At 39.5% G+C, this 24,639-nt stretch overlaps 2 protein-coding genes across 5 annotated transcripts in view; both read right to left on the bottom strand.

Annotated features, from left to right (window-relative positions):
* stxbp6 (syntaxin binding protein 6 (amisyn)) overlaps positions 1-18,556 on the bottom strand; it is a 49,278-nt gene extending 30,722 nt beyond the window's left edge. The window contains exons 1-2 of the mRNA XM_026285265.1: positions 18,413-18,556; positions 782-980 (exon numbers count right to left, since the gene is read on the bottom strand). Coding sequence (XP_026141050.1) covers positions 782-935 — 154 coding nt within the window. The 5' untranslated portion in view covers positions 936-980; positions 18,413-18,556. The remainder of the gene's footprint in view (positions 1-781; positions 981-18,412) is intronic.
* A 1,175-nt stretch (positions 18,557-19,731) lies between these two features.
* The window catches only part of fermt2 (FERM domain containing kindlin 2), a 40,767-nt gene continuing 35,859 nt past the window's right edge, over positions 19,732-24,639 (bottom strand). For all 4 annotated transcript variants that reach the window (XM_026285261.1, XM_026285262.1, XM_026285263.1 and 1 more), the window contains one exon: positions 19,732-21,182. In XM_026285261.1, the coding sequence (XP_026141046.1) occupies positions 21,009-21,182 (174 nt within the window). In that variant the 3' untranslated portion in view covers positions 19,732-21,008. The remainder of the gene's footprint in view (positions 21,183-24,639) is intronic.

Here is a 24,639-nt window from a genome sequence, read left to right as displayed (position 1 = left end):
TACCACCTCTTTAAAAACGTCTCCTTGTCTTCAGCGAAAACAGTGCTACATTTCTTTGGTAGTGAGCTCAAGACTTACTCAACTTCCTTTGAATCAGAGTTCACAGAATCACACACACTTTCTGCAGCATAGTTTGGAATGTATTAGTCCTCAGTGACGGCGAGCAGTCGAGCCCCCGAGGCGCTCAGCACACCAACAACATCTATTCCCTCCACCATGATTCACAGCTGGAAGGAGACTGAGTGTTGGCACCGGCAGGGAGGAAACGCCTCCACTTGACTCATACTCATCGTAGTAATAGTGTTTGGAGAGCAGTGGTTTCCTCATGTTGATCATAGAGAGTTCAGGAAGGAACACAGGTGTTATCAATCACAAGCGGACAGATCGTAGACGGTATAAATACTTCTGAAGCCTCGCAGAACCACACTTCTGACTATAGCCATAAAGACAAGAACCAGCTCATTCTAGACAAGAACCACCTACTAAAGAAAACTTCTGACTTACAATTATAAATGATGGTTATGGATGAGTACATGTGAAATCAATAAAATCACTATGAAAGACCAGCATGAGCGATTCAAATAATGTCATAGATCATGACTGCAAACAGCTACACAGAAAATGCAAGAAAAAATTGAAACATGGGAAGAGACTATAGACTTCTATAGATTTCTGTCAATTCATTTATAATCTCAGTTATACTCAAATCACTGACCCTTAACAAGAGCAGCAGTAATGGTGAAACCTCACTAATGAGGGAAGTGGTGCGGTACGACGTTACCTGATAAGCAAACGAATGTGGTGTAGTCACCAGGGCCTCCGGTAGCTAAAAACGGGATCTTTTTCTTGGTCCTCCTCTTCACCTGCACGGCTGCCAGCAGCCTCTCATCATTCGGAATAAAGAGTGCCTTGTTGAGGGCCGATTTGGCACTCATTGTAGCTGATGGTGCAGGCTGGGTGACAGCAGGGGCCTCTGAACTCTGACGAGAGAGACATTGGGACTGTCAACATCTTTATACTGGACCTCTTCATACTGTATGTAACCTGGACACGCAAAACTTTTATAATGGTTTTCACATATTGTTTAAAAGCAGGCAAAGTTACAAAGTTGTGACTGAATTTACTATGATTTATGACATTTCTAAGTGGAGTGGTTTTGCAAACAAAAACATAAAACATTTTCTGGGACTTGATTTTATCTATCTGAATGGACTGTGAAATGTGTGTATTGCACACCAGAATGACAGCATATCTGAATGTGATTGGTTTCAATGCATGTGTTAAAGCTATAGCTCCCCCAAAATTTGCCGTTAATTATTCACCCAAGACATTTCCCTTCAATAGAAAAGTAACAATAATTTTTAGTTGAAACCATTCATAAAATGCCGATCAGAAGCTGCCCATCAAAATGAATACTTTTGGCTCCTGACGATATATTGGGGTCTTATGAAGTGAAATAATTAGTCTGTGCAAGAAACTGAACATTATTTACAAGATTATTGCCTGCAATCCAGAACCTCAGACAGATGGTCAAGAGTAATTTCCAGTTCGTGAAAGAATCATTCTTTTGAACCAATTATTAAACTAGTTGAACCAGTTCACTGAATGGGATTGAATCATCTGAAATGGATCGAAGCTGTAATATGATGTAGTAGTGTGGAAGAACATCAATGCCTGCTTCTACAGCGCTGCCTGTTTAGCCCCGCCCACTTCTCATCCCAATACTAGGAAAGCATGGATGAACTTTATGTTTTATGAAGTTCCAGACTACGTTAGTAAGAACTTGGTCCTTTGTTCACTTCATTTTACCACAGATTCATTTACAAACATCGCACAATTCGACACAGGATTTTAAGAACATAACTAAAAATGAAAAGACGATGCTGTGCGACTATATTGGATCCGACCGTCATGTTACAACACACAAGTGTGATCACTATTGCTTTGTCTGTTAAACAGATCATTTTATAGGAGTATTTATGCATTTTAAAAAGTGCACTAAGAAAAATACTTTTGACCACAGTGTCGGACCGAGTCCCAAAACACACTGAAGCCAATCAGCAGTAAGGGGAGTGTCTTCTCATGATGTGGAGGAGAGGGCACTCAATTTGAGTGCACAGGGCGAATATTGGCAGACCACCTGAAAAAAAAGTATTAGAGGAACAAAACATTAAAAAGAAGGGTTATGATCAGATGTAAATATTGGAGTAGCTTTCCAGCGGGGGAGAGAACTTAAGGAGGTGGAAGGACTCGAAGTGGACGCAGAAGTAGCATTGTTTTTTCTCAATAGGTGAGTAGCGTTGCTTTTGCATTGTTACACAACAACAACTCATCAGTGTTGGCTTTTGGTTGAAAACCTTGGGTCAAAGCGGGTAAGCTGGGGCTAGAGGAGTGGTTATGAACAATGGCGCAGTTTCTCCACATCTGGAGAGGGTCAGAGCCGTGGATCATTTCAGAGACATAACAGCTATAACACCAGCATTAAAGACTTTTTAAAATAAGTTGAGCTCAAAACTCAAAAATTCATACGTTTATTTTATAGAATAATTAAGTTATAAAAATATAATAAAATAGTTTTTGTTCGAGAGCTTTTATAAAAATATAGAAATTATCATTATTTCTAAATGTGAGGTAGCCTATATTGGCCTAGGCTACTGTGACTTCAAATAAACAGAACAGACTCGACTGAATATGTTCATAATGCATTCATAATGCATTATTTCTGTATGACAAATTTTCAATCCTGATTAATTAATTCATTATGATCAATGTGTCACTTATTTGTCACGCTGTCAGTCTCTGTGTCCCTGGGTGTCCACTAGTGAGCTCACTTCACCTTAGGCACTTCACCATAGGCACTATAATTCCTCTAGTCTGGTCCTGTTTTCATAGTAATTGCACTCCAGTTAATTGCACCAGGTGCAGGCAATCTATTGTCATTAGTCTCCTTATAAATACCTGTCTTTCCCTGTAGTTTGTATGGAGTCCTTACCCTTCGTGTTACCATTGTTCTCATCTCCCAAGACCCTTGCCTTCTTGTCCTCCGAGTTCCCGTTCCTTTCCTTCCGGTTCCCTCTTTTTTGTTTTGTTTGTCTCCTTGGACAAAATGGCCGCCAGTCCAGTGCCACTGCACAGGATGGCCACCAACCCAACGCTGCTGCGCAGCATGGCCGCCAACCCAGCACCACGAGGCAAGATGGAAGCCAGCCTCACACCACAGCACAAGGTGTCCACCAGCTCATCGCCACAAGGCAACATGGCCGCTAACCCAGCACCATGAGGCAAGATGGCCGCCAGCCCAGCACCACAGCACAAGATGGCTGCCGACCCAACACCAAGAGGCAAGATGGATGCCAGCACAGCGCCACAGTACAAAGTGGCCACCAGTCCAGCGCCACAGTGCAAGATGGTCGCCAGCTCAGCACCAACGTCCAAGATGGCCGCAGAGACGTTTTTGGATTATTTCTCCATGCTGTCAAAGTTCCTAGAGATTCCCAAAACTGTTCACATCACGTCTGCGGAGACAGCACCACTGCACAAGATGGCCACCAGCCCGGAGCCACTGCAGAGGATGGCAGTTACAGTGGGCTTTTCTGAGTTGAGTCAGATTCCTGTTGACCTTTCAGAGTCGAGTCAGATGCTCGTTGACTTTCCAGAGTCAAGTCAAGTTCCAGTTGATTCCCCAGAATCAAGTCAGATTCCTGTTGACCTTCCCGAGTCGAGTCAGGTACCCATTGACTTTCCAGAGTTGAGTCAGTTTCCGGTTAACCCTCCAGAGTCGAGTCAGGTGTTCATGGACCCTTCAGAGTCATGGTTAGTCACCGTCGATCTTCCAGAGTCAGGGTTAGTCACCGTTGACCTTCCAGAGTCGAGTCAAATTCCAGTTGTCTGTCCAGAGTCAAGTCAGGCTCCTGTTGACCATCCAGAATCGAGTCACATTCCGGTTGACCCTCCAGAGTCGAGTCAGGTGCTCATGGACCCTCCAGAGTCAGGGTTAGTCACCGTCGACCTTCCAGAGTCAGGGTTAGTCACCGTTGACCTTCCAGAGTCAGGGCTAGTTCCTGTTGACCTTCCAAAGTCGAGTCACGTTCCAGTTGATTCCCCAGAATCAAGTCAGATTCCGGTTTACCTTCCAGAGTCGAGTCAGGTGCCCATTGATTTTCCAGAGTTGAGTCAGGTGCTCGTGGACCCTCCAGAGTCAGGGTTAGTCACCGTTGACCTTCCAGAGTCAGGACCAGCTACCATGGACTTTCCAGAGACAAGGCTAGTCACCGTTGACCTTTCAGGACAGAGTCAAGTTACTGGTGATCTTCAAGGACCGAGTCAAGTCACTGGTGATTTTCAAGGACTGAGTCAAGTCACTGGTGATTTTCAAGGACTGAGTCAAGTCACTGGTGATTTACAAGGAATGAGTCAAGTCACCGGGGATCTTCATGAACAAATGCAAGTCACCAATAATCTTCATGAGCAGAGTCAAGTCAGCACCGATCTTCTGGAATCCAGTAGAAACACCATAGGATTACCAGAGTTTCGTCCTCCCGTTGGTCTGGCCACACAGATGTGGTGGTCTTCTGCTCCGCCCTGGGGCCCTTCGGCCTCGACCACAAGGATGTGGTGGTCTTCTGCTCCGCCCTGGGGGGCTTCCGCCCTGACCACACGGTTGTGGTGGTGTTCTGCTCCGCTCTGGGCGGCTTCTGCCTTTGACCACATGGTGGTGGTGGTCTTCTGCTCCATCCTGGGGGACTCCGGCCTCGACCACAATGATGTGGTTGTTCTGCTCCGCCCTGGGGGACTCCAGCCTCGACCACAAGGATGTGGTGGTCTTCTGCTCCACCCTGGGGGGCTTCCGGCCTCAACCACAAGGATGTGTGGTGGTCTTCTGCTCCACCCTTGGGGCTTCCACCCTGACCACACGGTTGTGGTGGTCTTCTGCTCCGTCCTGGGGGACTCCGGCCTCGACCACAAGGATGTGGTGGTCTTCTGCTCCGCCCTGGGGGACTCCGGCATTGACCACAAGGATGTGGTGGTCTTCTGCTCCGCTCTGGGGGGCTTCTGCCTTTGACCACATGGTGGTGGTGGTCTTCTGTTCCAGTCCTGGGGGAATTCGGCCTCGACCACAAAGATGTGGTGGTTTTCTGTTCCGCCCTGGGGGGCATCCGTCCCGACCACACGGAGGTGGTGGTTTTCTGCTCTGCTCTGGGGGCTCCCGTCCTGACCACACGGTTGTGGGCATCATGTGATGTCCTTCATGGACTTTTTTTTTTTTTTTTTTTTCTCTGTCTGTTTCCTCCTTTGTACCTGGCCCTCTGTCCCTCCCCTGATCCTCCACCGGTCCACCTCCCTCCTGGGTTTCTAGTCTGTGTCTGTCTTTCCGTTTCCCTCTAGGACCTGGCCCTCCGTCCCTCCCCCTGATCCTCTGCTGATCCACCACCCTCCTGGACTCCTTGTTTTGTGTTGCACTTCTCTTGTCTCTGTCTCCCCATTTTACCTGGTTGTCTTGTCTCCGACTCCCCATTTTACCTAGTTGTCTTGTATCCGTTTCCCCATTTTACCTGGTCCTCTTGTCTCTGTGTACCATGTTATCTGGCCCTCCGTCCCTGCCCATAGTCCTCCGCCGCTCTACCTCCCTCCTAGTTTCTTTGTCTGTTGTATTTCCCTTGGTTTCGGGTGGAGCATCTGGCAGCTGCTCCGTGGAGGAGGGGGTAATGTCACGCTGTCTAGTCTCTGTGTCCCTGGGTGTCCACTAGTGGGCTCACTTTCCCCTTAGGCACTTCACCATAGGCACTATAATTCCTCTAGTCTGGTCCTGTCTTCACAGTAATTGCACTCCAGTTAATTGCACCAGGTGCAGGCAATCTATTGTCATTAGTCTCCTTATAAATACCTGTCTTTCCCTGTTGTTTTTATGGAGTCCTTACCCTTCGTGCTACCGGTGTTCTCGTCTCAAGAGACTTACCCTTGCCTTCTCGTCCTCCGAGTTCCCGTTCCTTTCCTTCCGGTTCCCTCTTTGTTTTTGTTTGTCTCCTTGGAATATTTATTTGGATTACCTTCATTTGTTAATAAATTTACCTGCAATTGGATCTCTCTTTCTCCTTGTGTTTCTCTGGTGCACGATCGTCACATTATTATAGTAAAACATAGATGCTTTTGGATTTAAATATTTAACAAAGCATGCAAACAAACGGCCCCTTTTATTAAGTTCGTTTTGTGATCGCGCTAGTTCCAGAGTTATTTCTTATAATTTTTTCTGATAACTTCTCTTTGTTGGTGTAATGAAGGGGTTGCATGACATTGTTCTTGAGAGGTGTGTAAAGGGCATGTTTTAGTGAAGCGCAGCAGAGCTTCAGGCCTGACTTTGGAAACGCAGCACTATTTTGGCCTCGGTGCTACAGGTCCGAGGCAATTAGCCCCGATCTGCCCGTTTGAAGCACTGGCTCACACTGACCCCACAGTGGAAAGCGGCTATTTACTTACAAGTCTACAATTCACCATACCTATTCAAACTGAGGATTCTGATGAGGGGTGGGGTCAAAAGAATGTTTTTTTATTTTTTTTTTTATTACGCAGAACAATACCAAATAAACAGAGGCAGTTCAATACCCCTTTAATTTTTGGTAACAAATGACTTGCATTTTATAAAGGACCAAGGACCACAGTTTCAGCTGAAATCTTCTTTACTGTTCCAATAAAGATCAAAAGTCACCTACATCTTAGCCTGAGGGTGAATAACCTAACAGCAAGTGAACTATCCCTTGAAGTGACCTTGTGTCTTCATCATCAAGAAGTGCATTTCTAAATCCTGGGAGAGATTTTCTATAACGTTAACTCCCAAAACGTGATGTTTCTGACACTCGCATGTTGACAGTAGATAGTTGCAGGAATGTCCAGATGTCAACGGTTATCTTTTTTGCCTTATTGACATTAAGAGATTGTGGACTTTGCAGGGTTGCTGCACCATGTAACTAGGTCACCAATGTGTGGACAGCTTCCAGATGACAAAACGTTTACACCAACACTTCGATGGTCTGTACTAGGGATATGCCCATATCAAATTTTCCTGTTGCGATTAATTGCAAATGCTTTTATCACGGTGCTGAAATTTAGTTTGAAAAAAGTGGTCATAATACAGTATAACAGGTTAATTAACTTTTTCCTTATAAAAAAAATAACTGAACATTTAAATTCAATAAAGCAAAACAGAAAAACAAAGTTAAAAGTTTTACACAGATTAGTACCTTAGTTAATGCATTTATATTCACAATGAGCAATAGCTACATTTGCTACAGAAGTTATTAATCTTTGTTCAAAAATACAAGTCTTAGTTCATGTTAAATTAGTTCGCATTAAATAAAAACTGCAACTTTAGATTTTAACGGTCTGTTATTAAATATTGGAATACCTAAGATGAATGACTGTTAAGATTAATTTTTCATTGGCAGTTTATGATAGCTAATGATGCCATAATGTAAATAGTGAATGAACAATAAAATCAAAACACTTTCAAACAATATCCAGGGCATGTTGTAGTCCAGATCAAAAAAAAAAAAAAAAAAAAAAAAAAAAAGTTTGAAAATAAATCGCCTATTAAGTCTAAACATGTATTTAGTGCTGTGATGAACACCATAGCAAATACACAAAATCTGAATGACTATTTAAAATGATTTAAATATGGTTTAGAAAGTAGCAGCTGCTTTATTGACGGGGTTTACCGGGTAAGGACGCATTCTCTGCAGTTTAGCGCCATCTGCTGTCAGAGAGTGAATGAGCTTTCATTCAGCGCGTCTCTCTCGTGTTCCTTATGTACTTCTCATGTGTGCTTGTGTACATCAGAGCACACACGTCTTTCAAGCAGCATACGGCGGCGTTGTGCATTTTGACCAGTTGATGGGAAAAGTATTCTTAAAATGCACTCCAAATTATAAAATTTGTAATATATTATTATTCACGGTTTTTAGAAGTGCCCACGAAAACAATATCATACATATATCGCATTACCGAATAACGGCACATGTCTAGTTTGTACATTAAATTTTCAAATCATCCGTTGTTCCCGACCCTCTAGTACACTTTACTGTAAACCCAAGTAACTAAAACTTATTAAGATGTAAATAAGATAATCATAATCTGTGTTTGGGCACAACACCTAGAGATGATTGAATCAGGGTTTTTGTTACGTTCCTTACAAACAACATCCCATAATGCTCTTGAGTAGGTGGTCTTTTGTAGCCGTTTAAACACATTAACATATACAACCTCTGAAAGGTGTCAAAAGTATACAATAGTGGTTCAGTTGATCACAAATCTCAGATCATATCACCCTTTCTGAGCCATGGACTGTTTTTCAGATCAGCAAGAAAGAAAAATGACAATTTTACTTTGCTTTCCATTACTCAAAGTTAAGTTCTTCTACAATACCACTGCTAAAAACAAACAAACAAACAAACATATAAACCTTAGCCTAAGAAAGTTCAACTGAACAGAGAGACAACTGAACAGCCAGTAAAAATAAGGTCAGTAGTATGCAAAAATGTAATAATTAAGTGTAAAATAACACTGCATAGTGATCACTGTATACATTAAAAATAGATTCATCTTTGTCAAAGTGGAGTTTTGTTGTTTGATGAACATTAATGACAGAACCAGGTATTTATAGGCTGCTGCTCCTTTAAGAGCTGATTCATGGATGATACACATCCAACATCTTTCTCAGCTGTTCTCTTTCTCTTAAGACATAACAGACTGCATTTACCAGAATTATTTAATTGAAAATTGAATGATTTTGCCATTATTTTACAGGTATATGAGTAGTTGACAAACATTTTTTTTTCTTTGTAAAATACCTTTTTTTGTGCTTAATACAAAATATAAAGCATCACTAACTTTATCAAAAACAAAGTATTACATTTTATACTTATTTTCATGACACTCTATAACAGTACAAAATGTCTGCAAAAAAGAAAACAGTTTAAATCATTGCATTTAATATTTAATATTTGAATAATTCTGAAACAAATGTGCCCATGTCAAGGGCTTCAGTGGCACCACCATGAATGGGGTCATGGTCTGGAAGTTTTCTCTTGAATTGGCTGATTTAAAATCAGGATATGGTGGCACACCAGAGGACATGGTTTAATTCAGAGAAAAAAAAATGTAGAAATCCCTGCATTTTCAGAAATTAATATGGATGAAAAAAAATGATTGGCATTTACTTAAACAGACACTTGTACAATTATGCCGGAGGTATTTTTTAAATTTTTTTTATGCATTTCGTCCTTTATAAAATGTATCATTTATTGATGCATGCTTGAGACAGTCACACCATCTGACTATTTTGAGATTTGGCTCATTAAAAAAAATAAAAAATAAATAAATAAAAAATCTAATAACACCACAGGTTTTCCAACAGGTCCATGTAAGACAAAGAAATGTAACCATTTACTGCATTTTAAATAACAAAAATTTTAATGCTATTTATTTCTTATCTTGTGGGACAGTGAAAATGTCATGTCACATTAACAACCCATCAAAAGCGTGCATGTGCATCCAAAATAATGAATGTGCAGGGTAGGTAAATTCATCCCGATCATTTATATACTGACACGGCTGATAATCTGTTGATGATCTGTTAATGCACAATCACATACTGTGTAAGATTGCATTTCCATTCAAAGTGCATGCACTTACTTGCTGGAAACCTGTCAAAATAAAAGCTTGCTAAATTTAAAGTTTTAATTTATTTTTAAGTGTACAGCAAAACAATTGTATTTTTATTTAATACTTATTTTTACATAAAAATATAATAGTATTGATACACTTTATTAATTATTTTAGAAACAAACCAACTGAATAAAGTGCAATAACACTATTATTAATTAATTATTTTTATAGTAATATTTAATGAGTCACAGCATGCTCTCATGAGAATTAGACTGAACAGCTCATGTGCACCCCTGCTTATATGTGAATTATTTTCATACCACAGCGCAGTTCACCTAAAATATGCATGAATAATACAAACGTACCACTGGTTCACATTACTTTTCCTTTGTACATTTCCAAATATTCTTGGGTGTTTGTTTTAAAAAAAGATCAATGAACTTCCTTCTGTCACCTGAACACCTGCAGGAAAACAGGTTTAATAGCCAATGGAAGATTATAGGCAAGTATAGAACTGCTGTAGCTTACAAAAGGAAGAAAACAAGTGGAGTAATCAGTATAAAGGAGTAGGTATTACTACTATCAGCAGTGATATTACCATGTTTCTTTCTTCTCTCTGGTCCAGAGCGAGATGAGCCAAATAAAGAGTCAGAGCAGACTCCAGCTCACTCGAAACACGTATTATTGGAGAGCAGACAAACAAAAGCTGCATGTTGCAACTGTTACCATTCTTGCATTTTTAATGTACGAGCATAGAATACATTTTAAATGACACTTGTTTTTGTTTTAAAGAGTAACTTAGCAGAAACATTATGATATTATACAAAAATGGACCAGAAAAAAGTTCTGCATACTGACCTAATGATACAAAAATAAGAGTTAAGACGGACAGCTATCTTCAAAAACCTTTAAGAACCGAGCGCAGACGTGCTCACAAACTCGTGCCGAAGCCTGAGGACACCCGGATGACAGCGGCATACAAGCGATTTCTGCCTGTCAACACTCATTGTGAGCGAGCATATGGGAGGCTGCACAAACTCCTGATCGCTTGTGTAACAGAACAAAGAGCCACAGTCCCAGTCACAATGCCTGAGAAGAGGCACAAACACCAGGCCTGGAGGCCATGCTTTTATTTGTCATCAAAAGGTCAGTGCTGCTGTTGTCTCCTTGGCACGCTGTTGTCTCACCTAAATGAGAGACAAATGGCTCTCAGAAATCCAGCTTGTGGTTTTTCCACTTGATGTCAAACTGGCCCGGTTCTCGGCACACCCTCAAAACACATGCATTACTGTCCAGCAAACAGACCACATGGAGCCAGATTTACTACACGGGGCAAATTATTAGGAGAACACAAGTGGACAGTCCTTGTGTGTGACACTGACACAGTCAGATCATCACCAGTCAATCATCAGTGTGTGTGTAGTCTAACAACACTGGTGCAAACTGAGTTAAGACGTGCTAGTTTGGCCAGTAAACTGACTACAGCGAGCTTTAGTAAATCATGTTGTGTGGTTCTTTTAAATACTCCCATCATTTTTTTCTTCTGAAAGTAAAACTCCAGCAGTTGCATATGCAATAAGGTCAGCCAAACCTCTTCATTACTAATTTTTCACTGTGTGTATTAAATCCTGATAAGGGGAACAACAAATGTGGGTTTGTGCTCTTGACTTGTACTCAAAGACTAAAATCCTAGTATTTTAGTAATTCAGAATCTTATTTTCATGGTAAATAAGTGAAAAACAACAAAAAAAGAGAGAGAGAGAAAAAAAATAAACCATAGGGTTGACTCTGTTAAAAATGTATTTGAGTGTTTGCATTTGTGTCTGAGTAATACTGACTAACCCTAACCCTAACTTAAACCAGCACAATTTAATAAAACATGTTATGAAATACTGGACTCGACTGGTATGAGAGGCGTAAAGCTGGATTTTCATTTGATATCAAAGGGGTCATCGCATGTCCATTTCCCACAAGTTGATAAGATTCTTTAGAGGCTTAATGAGACGTCTATAACATTATTTGGTTAATATTTCTCAATGGTAGTGTAAAACAACCCTGTCAAAAACAGCTATGTTCCCAGCGAGCTGTTTTAGAGCATGTTCCTTTAAATGCTAATGAGCTCTGCTGACCACGCCCCTCTCTTTAATTTAGCCGTGGTACTCGCTAACTAACACATTATTAGGAAAGATGACGGTCTAGTCTACATCTGCTCCGGTGGTGAAACATTGGTGGACTGATGATGGTCTGTGATTAAACACCAGTGTCAATCAAACAATTGTGGGAGGGGCCAGGGTCTGTGTGACATCAAGAATCTGAGATTTCTCAAGATTTGAGAAAGGGGCTAATATTTATAGAGATTTAAAAATGCATAAAAATAAATAAAACTGGGTGGATTTTCATCATGATAGTGTGGATGTGTACAAACACAGCCAACACACATTTATGTTCAAACAACAGCATCCAATGACCCCTTTAAGAACTCATGTGTGTTTCCCGAACATTATTAATCGACATCATGTATATGATCTGATCCCAGTGCTTATACAAAATAAAGTTAATTTTAACCACAAAAAAGGTTAATTTACTAGTTTGTTATAGTACCCTATAAGGTCATGGGTTTGATTTCCAGAGTATGCAAAAAATGATTAAATGAATACTTTAAATGCAATGTAATTAGAGATAAGAACATCTCCCAGGTGCAAAAATGTAAAATAAGGAGTAGATGAAGACAGTGATGAAAATAACAACAGGCTGTCCATTTCCAGTTAGTCACCAAATCAAAACTCAACCTAGAACCCACACATTTCAAAACAAAATATAATAAACCAAGAGAAAACTGAAGATACTCCAGGAAATATGAGCGAGTGCACCTAAAAACACAAGATGAAGAAAAAATAGAAACATTTACAGAACACTAGTGAAGTTGAAGCGCTGTTTGTCTCCCATCAGCCAAGTGGGAGCTGTGAGGATTTGACAGTAACGAACGGAAAACATGACGAGCAGCTCAGAATCCAGAGGAGAGGAAAACACTTGAAGCTAGAGCCACGCGGCATACTAAACTCAACCCCCTACAACTGATATTAATGGCACAGGAACAACACGTGAGTGATTTACTTCACTAATGGATGGAGGATACAAAAATAATCACCTCTTATTTGAATTGTATTCATTAATATATATGTGATTAATTTAGTTATTAGCTTTTCATCAACCCACAGGAGTTTGTGAATCCTAGTTTAGGAATCTTTGAATCATCACAGATATGATAGACTTCATATTTTGACTCATTCAGAAACCACTTATGCTTTTTCTCTGAATCATTCTTAGCTACATCTCTAAAGATTTACTGGTAATACCACATAAATGTCCCATTAAGTCAACCAGCTAAATGTATGCTCATGTAAGTGTAACACATTAATGTTGAGCAGTGACACACTATACTTGTGCACATCTGAGAGGAACATGAACCCTAACACAGGCAGGAATGGTTGCTGTTCATGTTGAACTGCTACATTAGTACAAGGACTGTGCAACTGAAGTGAGTGAGAATTATTACCAGGATCCCAACAGACAGCCGTGATTCAAGAAGCCTGATGTGGACTTCATTATATTTAGACCAGAGTTCCTGAACAAAGCCCTCATAAACCCTAAATCAGAGCTGTATGGAGGAATGAAAAAGCCAAGCCAGCAGTTTTAATCATACCATAATAGACTAGGATTGATAGTCCTGGACTTTCTTGCATGCAACTTGTTTTCATCATCAATCACACTGGGATTGAATTCTCTGCTTTACAGTGTAACGTCAGAGTTCAGATAAAATCAGTGGTGGACAGTAACGGAGTAGCTTTACTTTAAATGTACTTAAGTACATTTTTCAAGTATCTGTACTTTACTGGAGTAGTTTTATTTTGAGTAACTTTTACTTTTACTTCACTACATTCCAAAGCATAAAATCGTACTTTTTACTTCACTACATTTCATAAAACATATCGTTACTCCCTATAATATATCACGTGCTCCGACACGCAGAAGCGGTGTCTGATTTCTTTTCAAAGTCTTTTCAAAGTCAAAGTCTTTTCAAAAGAAACTTTTAAATCGGATCGCGAATCGCACCAAACGATTCGTTTAGGAATTAGAATGATCCGATCGCAGCTGTTCTGGAGTCGACCACTCACTGATTCAAATGAACCGTTTAGTGCGAGTCTCCAGAAGTAAGAACCGGGAGATCTTGTGAGCGCGCGTGCGTCTGATGTTGCTAAAAGTAAGTTATTAATGTCGAAATTTAGGATTAATTATTGTAACTGAAAATTATTTAGGTCAAAATTGTCAGTTGTTTGGGAACTATATCCGATGTAAAGAGTGATCTGTTTAAGCCCACTGAAATGCTCGAGTGCAGACGCATCAATTTTAGGTAAAAAAAAAAAAAACTTTAAATAACACAGATTAAATACAATAACTCATGCACGTTCAAATTCCCCTCTGCCGTAATGTTAAACAGTTTTATTAAAATGTCCTATGTGACGTCTGTTTTTATATTGTTTATCGACAGTAACGTTATCCATATGTAAATTGTTTGGATTTACTAGAAGAGTAGACAGACATGAATGTTTATTCATAACAGTACTGAAAATAAGTAAATATTGTTAGCTGATGCTAACTGTCTAGCTAAGATTTTTAATTTTTATAATGTCCAAATATTTTTATTCAACCACCTATATATATATATATATATATATATATATATATATATATATATATATGTAGATTACACCTGGGTAGAAAAGAAAGGATGTGATGTTCAGAACATGGTAACTACAGTAATTATCAAAGTGGGAAGAGATGCACCCCGTTTGGCTAGGGGTGTTTTTAAACCACAGACAAGGTTTGAGAAAGAAAAAATCATTATGAAAATATAATTATATTTTCCTTAATGTTCTTCCTAACTTCAGGCCTTATTATCATGTCATATATAAAGTTACAGTACAGACCAAAAGTTTGGACACACCTTCTCATTCAAAGAGTTTTCTTTATTTTCATGACTATGAAAATTGTAGATTCACACTGAAGGCATCAAAACTATGAATTAACACATGTGGAATTATATATGGAATTATATACGAGGTCCAGCTCACCCCTAAACCATCTCGATTGGGTTCAGGTCCGGTGACTGTGGAGGCCAGGTCATCTGCAGCACCCCATCACTCTCCTTCTTGCTCAAATAGCCCTTGATGCCTTCAGTGTGACTCTACAATAGTCAATAGTCATGAAAATAAAGACAACTCTTTGAATGAGAAGGTGCGTCCAAACTTTTGGTCTGTACTGTAACTTTGATGTTCTGTAAAACAACAAACTTTAAAATACTTTGTTCTTACTGGTGAAAATCAGATGGTCATCTCTGTTTTCTCTCAGGTACATCACAGTGTAAGCTTCACAGTGAGCATTACTCTCATCAGCGTAGTCCATATCAACAACAAAGATATATATTGACTCCATATAGTGGTTATTTTGGAAAAAACCCTGGGTATTTTGAGCAGTAGGATTATAAAAAAAATATGTGCTAATATAAAATTAAATTAAGTAGCCTATATAAAATTGCAAACATCTATCTTTCAGTACTTTTTTACTTAAGTACATAAAAAATCGAGTACTTTTGTACTTTCACTTGAGTAAGATTGAAAAAGGAGTACTTTTACTCTTACTGGAGTAATGTTTTATTATGTGTATCTGTACTTTTACTCAAGTACTTGACTTGTGTACTTCGTCCACCACTGGATAAAATAGACACTATCACCTGTATTTTTCTTGGATGATGGCTTATCGAAATATCAAAACAATGTTACACTGGGGAGAATTAATGCTCTATTTGACGTAAAATGAACAAAGTGTATAAGCGACATGTTTCAGCTTTTCGTTTCGGAGCCGTGCCTTCTGCTTCCTGAGCATAGTGTCGTCAAGACAGCCTTTTGACGAGTGTTGGTGTTACGGCGCGTCAGCGGGGATTGCCAGTGCTGCTTCTGCTCAGCGTCATGCTGCAACTCCTCCTGGGCGCTTCAACACTTTTTTCAAACTAAAAGAGCAAATTCTAAAAAAATGTTTCCACTTGTGCGTTTCGGGATGTGGTCACTACCTGGCTCCATCTGATGGTCATGATCGCTGCATGTCGTGCCTGGGCCTCGAGCACGCGGAGGCAGCGTTTGTGGATGAGTCATGTTCTCCTTGTGGGACCACGACCATCGCGATGTTGCGTTCAAGCCTCCTCTACATCAATCGAGGAGGAGTCCCCCTCCCCATGCCCCGTTATAGTTCCTCCTTCAAGAGGAGGGCTACTTCTGACTGCTATGCTTGCCCGGGCCGCCGAGAGCATCGGGATGCCATGAAAGGCCCCTCCATCTGCCGAATGTTCAAGGCTGGATGATTGGTTCTTGGGGTGCCGCACGCCGATCGTCGTGCATGAGGAGGTCACTAGGTCCTGGAGGGCACCTCTTTCTGCCCGAAACAGATCTAGTGCCTCCTCCATCCTCACTACCCTCAACGGTGGGGCGGCCAAGGGGTATGTGGAGATCCCCCCCAGTTGAGCGTGCTATTGCGATGCAGCTTTCCGAGCAAAGCGATGCCGTCTGGTGGGGTAATCCACTCCTCCCACCCAGGTCCTGTAAGTTCTCGTCTGCACTGATGGCTAGGGCTCAGGGAGCTGCTGAACAGCTATGGCCCTCCTGCAGGTCTACCTGGGCAAGGCGTTAAAGCAGCTACATGAGGGTAATTCTGACCCGGGTGTGATGCAGGAGCTGTGCACTGTGACGGATCTTGCCCTACGGGCGACGAAAGTCACTGCGCAGCAACCTTTTTGTTCTGTTCCAAACATTCAATGAAAGAGCAGTTTCCAGTTTCTCTGGGTCTCAAGAGGGTCAGGATGGAGGTGCACAAGGCGCAGCCTCTTCACTCCTGTCCCCCTCTCCTTTCACCAGCGGGCAGCAGGGACCGGTTCGAGGACGCTCCAGATGGACTGCAGTGCTGTGGATTATTGTGATGTTTTTATCAGACTCTCATTCTGACGGCACCCATTCACTGCAGAGCATCCATTGATGAGACACTGATGCAGTGCTACATTTCTACAAATCTGATGAAAAAAAACTCTACATCTTAGATGACCTGAGGGTGAAGACCATTTATAAGTCAACTATTTCTTTAATTTACATTGAACAACAACATAAACCACATAAAGTTGATCAATTATACTGCTGGTTTGATGCACAATGATGTTTGTTATGGTGCGTCATGCACATATCTTTTAGTTGCCTTTTGCCATTTTTAAATGAAATGAACGAGTAAATGATGATTTTTTCTTTCTTAGGTGAACTATGCTATTTCTTTAATAATATTTATTACTGCTGTCAAATTATTCATCATAATTAATCGAATACAAAATAATAGTTTTTGTTTGCATGTGTGTGTTCGGTGTATATTTATTATGTAGCCTATACATAAATACACACACATAAAGCATATATTTTAAATGTATTTACATGCCTATATTTATATTTTAAATAAATAAATTTAACATATAAACATAAAATTTTTCATAAATATACACATGCATGTGTGCGCATTTATATATACATAATACACACACATATATATATATATATATATATATATATAATGTAAACAAAAACTTTTTGGATGTGATTAATCATTCGACAGCACAAATATTCAAGAATGTCTCTTCTTTTTTTCTGATAACTGCAGTTACACATCAGTACAATGTTATTTAGTTTTCATTGTGACAAGCCAAACTATGATTCCAGCTAAATCTGACTGATAGTGACACTACTCTGAATTTCTCTGACAAAAACTGAATTTGACCATAAATATCGTCTTTTTTTTCAGGGACTAAGATTTAAATTTACATTTAGCAGACACTTATCTACAGCGACTTACAAATGAGGACAGTGGAAGCAATCAAAAACAACAAAAAGAGCAATGATATATAAGTGCTATAACAAGTCTCAGTTAGGTTAACACAGTACACGTAGCATGGGATTTTAAATAATATAATAAGTAAAAATAAAACAGATAGAATAGAAAAAGAATAGAGTAAGATAATGTTAGAGGTATTTTTTATATATTGTATAATACATGAAAAGAAAATAGAATAGAAAGTAAGTCGATTTTTTTTTTTTACGAACATAATTAGAATATTGAGTGTTAAAGTTGGAGGGTCAAATAAAGATGGAAGATAATTTGAGTATTATAGGACTAACATAAACACAACTCTCCCTCAAGTCACTTTTAGTATTTTATATTTTTTTGGGGGAAAAAATCCTAAAAAATGTGAGTTCATGTGGGGCTACTGAGATGAATGAAGGCTTCTGTAAGCATTATTTAGAACTTTCCGAACTGAGGCTTTAACGATCATTCAACAGGATTGCTGTCTAGAAAGCCGTTTAATGAAAAGTTAGTGTTTCCCCTTCTCTGGTGAAAATAAGCAGAGATTTGTTCATAACGCATGTCTAAACCTCGCGGAACAGTGTCTCCAGTCTTCAGTTCCTTCGCGTCGCGTCCGTCTCCAGAAACACAAAAGACAGCGTTGTGTTCGCTTCAGAAACGGAGGATTGCAGCGGGTTTCTGTCACACGGTGTTTTTAATCTGCGTTACAACACGCACACTTCACTAGAGTTTCCCATCTCTCCGTGCAGCTCAGACACAGCACTAGTAAACAGACTCCTGTGTTACTGTAGGTCTGGAGTTTTCTTACCTTTCACGGTCTCTCTGTCTTCAGTGGAGTCTGAACCCGCGCTGCTCCTGACACACAGACTGGCTCTGCAGTGATTAGTGTTCACTGTGTAGTGTGCACTGCCTCGAGAGCGCGAACTGCGTGCACACGTGAGTGACGTGGATCAGACGCGCGCACACTGAAATATTCCTGCACTCCACGCTGCTCACAAGTTAAAGAAATAAAGAAATGTGGAGTGAGAACTATTGGACAGGGATCAAAATCATGGAAAAACAAGACTATTCCTGGGAATTTTCATTTCCATTCAATGAGATGTAATGGTGAATATGTTTTTTTTTTTTTTTTGTCGTGCCAAGACCTCACATATTTAATTGGCTGATATATTATTTTATGTTTTAGGCGTCATCTAGTATGAACAATTGTAACTGAATCTGAATTTGCAGTGCTTTATAAATCTAACAAAGTTAAAACATGACATGGGTTAAACATCGAATGTCTTTCTCGATGATATCTATTGTATTTTCCACTCTTAAACAAATACAGCGTTTAATGAATTCATTGAGATCAACCATAAAACTTCTTATTTTTCTTTCTAGAAGCAGCCAGTAGCTCATCATTTTTGAGTGATCATCTGTTTTGCTATTGCACAGCACCTATGTATTATTTTTCTTAGACTCGGCGTGTGTGTTGAATTCAGTCTCAGAACTCAAACTGATTTAGATGCACGCAGACTAATACTGGTTCAGAGATCAGTTTAAGTGAATCAACACATGTTGTTTTCATGTGACATTAAATGCTGTATGTGTGAAATTAATATTGAATGCAATAATAATATTTTTGCTATAGTCTCTATCATACTGTACAGCAAATATTTCTTTGTAATATAACTTAAGATATGTGTGCCTGCATGCATAAACTCTTTATTCTCTTTATTGAATTATAGATTTTTAGTTACTGACTGTTAACACCTGCTATGAAGCTTAATGAACCCTATCAACGGATCTGTTTGTGATCATTAAACACAGACACATTACAGATAGCACACATTTCCTGTACATTATGCCATAAATCAGTAACAAACTAAAACGGATGCAAATAGCAGCTGAAAATTAATTTTTTAATCTGTTTTCCCTGTTTATTAATTTTTTTTTTTACAAAACTACTATTTTGGAACTTGGAGCAAATGAGAGAAGTCAAAAGGTGGACACTTCCATGTAGAAGTGTGATTCAGTGAAAACCTGCTCCATAATTGTAAAGTTGTTTTCTGAAGGCTGCTCTCTCGTGGAGGAGACGAGTATTACAGCCTGCACGATGAGACAAACACATGCTGAAGCATCCTCTTGTGATTTTAAATAAAAAGGATTTTATTTATTTGTTTGTCAGGTAAATGGCATTTTTACAATCTTAAAACAGCAGGCCATGCAACGCACTGCTGGCATCTGAGAAGACAAAACCAAATAAACAAAAATAATAAAATAATCTTCATTTCTGGCTCCGAAACCACCTTCATATGGAGAAACATGAGGAGACAATACTGAGGAGAAGTGATGGGTTAAAAGGCACAGAAAGAGTGAATCTGCGGCGCTTCATTAGCTCCTGCAGTGTTAAGGCAGAACAAACTAAATAAACCAGCAGAAGCTCCTTCTCATCAGATATAAAGATACTCTACAGGATTTCATTCCTTGCACTTCTTGCACTTATATATATATTTCTAAAAGTCCTTAAGATCGTCAGGCACCAATTCATAAATGTCAAAAAATGGCTTTTTTCCTCTCTTCTGGAAAAAATACACTTCCAAAAATGACAGAAAAAAGCAGCAACAAAATTACTGTACAATGTTGTTTTTAAAATCTGTTTTTTTTTTTACATTAGATACAAAAAAAAAAAGAATACTTCATTTAGCAATCCTTCATTTCGTTAAAAAGAAGAAAACAAAATGGTTTGTGACCTATGTGTTAAAGACACACTTTTGAATAATACTATACTGGTTCACAATAAAGAGTGATGAATAACATAACAGACTTCATAATAAAAAGAAACGTCCTACAACGGGAAACCAGTGATGCAAGCTGCTACAAAAGAAGTGGACGATTGAAACCATCTGTGTCTCGTGACATGTAATGTAGTGTTGAACACACACAGACCTTCAGGCCACAGCTTATCTTCCAGGCGAGGAGAAAGACCAAAGCCTGCCGAGCTGAAGCGTAGCGTCTGCTAGCGTTAAAGCTAGAGTAACATTTCCTTCTAGTGTCTCCAGAATCTCACTTTAATGAGACAGATTAACAGACAGATACCCAGAGAGACACGGCGTAAGTGACAAATAAATAACTGACATTTCTGCTGTGCACAAAGCTGGCGTATTTCTACTGAGGGTCAAAGGTCATAGATATAAGTCATGTATAACAGTCAGCTACTAGTGTTTCATCTCAAACATCTCATTCATCTCTTCTGGAGGGAAGCAGAAAACGGCTCTGCTGAAACAGAGCTAGTGTTATGAACGTAGTCATGCGCAGAGACAGAATTAAAAAAGAAAACACAGTTATGATGTGGCCACGGTGGAGAGGTTAAAAGAGAAGCAGAAGCAGAAGTGTGAGGGGTCAGAGAGAGTGTGCGGCGCTCAGATCCAGCCGCTGGTCAGCTTGTAGAACATCTCCTCGTCTAGAGACTCGTTCTGGTCCTTGGCACGCGTGGACAGGAAGATGTAGCCGCCGATGAACTCGTGCACCACTTTACAGTCCACCTCGGCACAGATGAAGGCCAGACTGGGCTCGTCCGCAAACTCCACCGTCACCTGAGAGCAGAGCAGATGCTGTGAGACGTCTAGTCTGGAGGTCTGTACATGATCAACCCTGGCTGTCTCATCTCCTGCAGGTCTTCTGTCTCTGATTGATAGTTAAGAGTCAAAGCTCTTCTAGTGTCCAGCTTCAGCTCCACTCAGATCTTGACTGATTCTGATCAAGTCTCAGCATCTGCACCACACTTCTGTCTCTTCAGTCTCTAAATAATTTGAATCTCTGAGCTTTTTTTTTTTCTTAATATCAGACTATGGGCCATAAATCCTTATATTTAGAAAACACATGCAAGCATCAACAAGCCGTTCCATTACAAAAGCTATTCTTTCACGTCAGGTCCCTAACCCCAGGAACGGTCACTCAATAGCAGATGTGTCACAACCATTAACTATAAAAGGACTGAGGGCTATGCGCTGAACGTGTACTATATGATACTATATGATCATTTACTTTGTTTAGTTTTTCAAATTCATTCTGTTCTGCTTTTACCCAACCTTGTGTAAAATGTAAACTGTAAAATGCTACAGCAAAAGCCTGTTAATTGATTAGTTAATTTTAAATGACCTTACAATATATTCTTAAAAATATCATTATATGTAATTTTACTGTAAATTACTGTTAAATGTACGGGTCTTACAGGCAAAATATGAACTTCTGAAGAGTTTATAATGGACATCTTAATTTTTCTCATGCTTGTTTCCAGTAATGAACTGTAGGTACTGTATTTTCTGTTGGTGAATGATTATTGCATTATTGAAGTGTCATGTGTGTTATCGTGTTTATGACCCTGTGCATCATCATGTTTTATGGACAGACCACTGAACTCTGATTCATCATGTGGCTCTCTGTATTACTATGGTGCTTATCGCTGTAAGTAAACAGTATTATTTGACTCAGAATCACAGTATGTCAGATAAGACAAGCAGATCTTCCATAGTTACAGATGGCCTTAACAGACCTTTATCACACTTCTTCTATCCGTTATCTGAAGCGGTGTATCATCACTTCCGCTCCGGTCGCACCACAATCAATACTAATGACAGAATCCTCTCTTTCTTTCCTACTTTAGATGGCATTTCTTTTCTTGCCTCTGAATGATGCATATTAGAGTTCATAAGTGTAGCTCTGCTTTGTTTACAGCGGTATCCAAGGAAACACTGTCATTTCTGCTCATGAGCTCCACCTGCTGGCAGAGCGTGACTCTGCGTCTCATTCAGCTCATCTGCTGTTTCCTTCACATACTGTATGTTTTATGTTGTAGAGTTTCAGCAATAACCTGATAAAAGGACACCTTTTCATTTACTGTATAATGTCTTCAATCTCACTTTTGAAAGGCGGCAAGGAAGTCGACCGGAAGTTGAAGTCGGCTGCGTGCTGCCATCTTTTAGCAGAACTTCACTTGGGTTAGCATTCCCATTGACTCCCATTCATTTTGGCGTCACTTTGACAGCGAATAACTTTACATCTGAGGCGTTTAAAGACTCCATTTGTCCATTATTTATTTCTAAAGATACATGACAATGTATAAAGGGCTCCATTACCTTCTATGTTACATTATGGCCCCGTATAAACAGTTTTTGTAAAAAATAGGCTAACGATTGCGTCATAACCACTCGGCTCTCTGTCGCATTACCGTACAGACAGGAGAAGCTCGCAGGCAATTAACTTAATATGGTGTACTGGCGTTACATTTTAAAATACTATACAAAATAATTGTATAAATCACTCACGCCAAAGAACTCCCCGCTCAAGTTCGCCGTCTCTGCAAGATTAACGATGCCAGTTTGCACGCACAGCTACTAGAAGATTTACATCTGTCAGACAGGTTGCTGACGTCGTCAAGCTTCGTTTGAGTCTGCGCGTCAGAAACGGAAGTGCTAAAAAACGCTAAAAATGGGCTTCACTTGTCTCAATTGGGTTCCAATGGGGTCGCTGTGTCCATTTCTTTTACTGTCTATGGTTTAACCCTACATCTCATATCAACTGCTGAAATTTTCCTATTGTGCAGTCAAGCTCGACTTCTCATTAACAATGTTTTTCCTCTTACTGATCATATATTTCATACCCGTTTACATTTTTAAATAAATTTGACAGATTAACACCCCTACAAAAATTAACCATGGTGTAACTATAGTAAATATGCAGTAACCATGTTTTTTCATAGACTGATTTCCATTTGTATCACCACAGTTCTGCTACACTGTGGTCAATTTTCATAAGAGCAGTATTAAAATAGATGAATGAATGTGCGGAAGTTACCTTAAATACATTTAACAATGTTAAACATTGAGACTAATTAATCTTGAACAGTATAACATGTTGACAGCATGACTTTGAATTAATTCCTCATTTTGGCATAAATATGTGAATTATATAGAAAAGTGGAAAAGTGAGGTTTCTAAAAAATAACAAATAGAGCATAATAAATAGGCTACAAGGTTTAATCTGGCTGCAGAGGAACACATCAGGCGTTGCCTGATATAAAGAGTATCAAAAAACCTGGCCTTTGTAATAATAGGCTACTCAGTAAAGAGATGCCATTAAACACATAACTAAAATATACCACCTTTATGTTGTTTCTACATTCATTTGTATGTTCAATGTGATATTGGCAATATATTGATATGCAATAAATCATGATTGATCACAGATTCGAGTTTTTGTTGACGAGACGAGACGGAACGAAAATGATTATAAGTCTGACGTTCACAATGCATAATTTCAGAAAATTGACTAAAACTTGACTAAAACCTTTTTGCGTTTTCGTCGACTAAAACTTAATAAAAACTATGAAGTTTATTAGTGACTAAAATGTGACTAAAACTAAAAAGCATTTTCGTCCAAAAGACTAAGACTAAAACTAAAAGGGCTGCCAAAAACAACACTGATCTAACGTCACACAGACCCATACTAGAAAAAAAACTTTCCGAAACTTGTGACTGCTTTCCACTTCCGGGGTATGCCCCCAACAGTGCTCACTGGGACATTCAGAAGAATAGAAATCCTTCTGTAACCAATGCCAGCAGTATGTTTTGCAACAATAAGGTTGTGAAGGTCTTGAGAAAGCTCTTTGCTTTTACCCATCAGGAAATGTTTCTTGTGTTACACTTTGGTCATGAGATTACTCGTGAAGATAGGTCTGAACCAACTATTATTTGGGTTGTTTCTGGTGAAAATTTCACGTCAACAGCACCTGCAGAAATATGATGATGTGTTCAATAGTTATTTTATTGTTCTGTGGTAGAGTTATGGAGGCCCTTCATAATGCAGAGGTGAACTGCCTGCTCTGCCTTTAGTTAGCAATGGCTCTATATAGTATGCAGTGTTACACAAACAACTGTTTTACCAAATTCTGCCAAGGAGAAATTGAGTGCAGTCCTGTATTGTGATATGGATCATATCATGACTTTAATGGTAATTCACCGCTCTAATGTTCACGAGCCACAGCTTTCTCAG

This window comes from Carassius auratus, chromosome 17 (assembly GCF_003368295.1).
Source record: "Carassius auratus strain Wakin chromosome 17, ASM336829v1, whole genome shotgun sequence".
NCBI lineage: Eukaryota > Metazoa > Chordata > Actinopteri > Cypriniformes > Cyprinidae > Carassius > Carassius auratus.
Note: the sequence above shows the minus strand (reverse complement) of the source record. Positions and strands in the feature narration are given on the sequence as shown.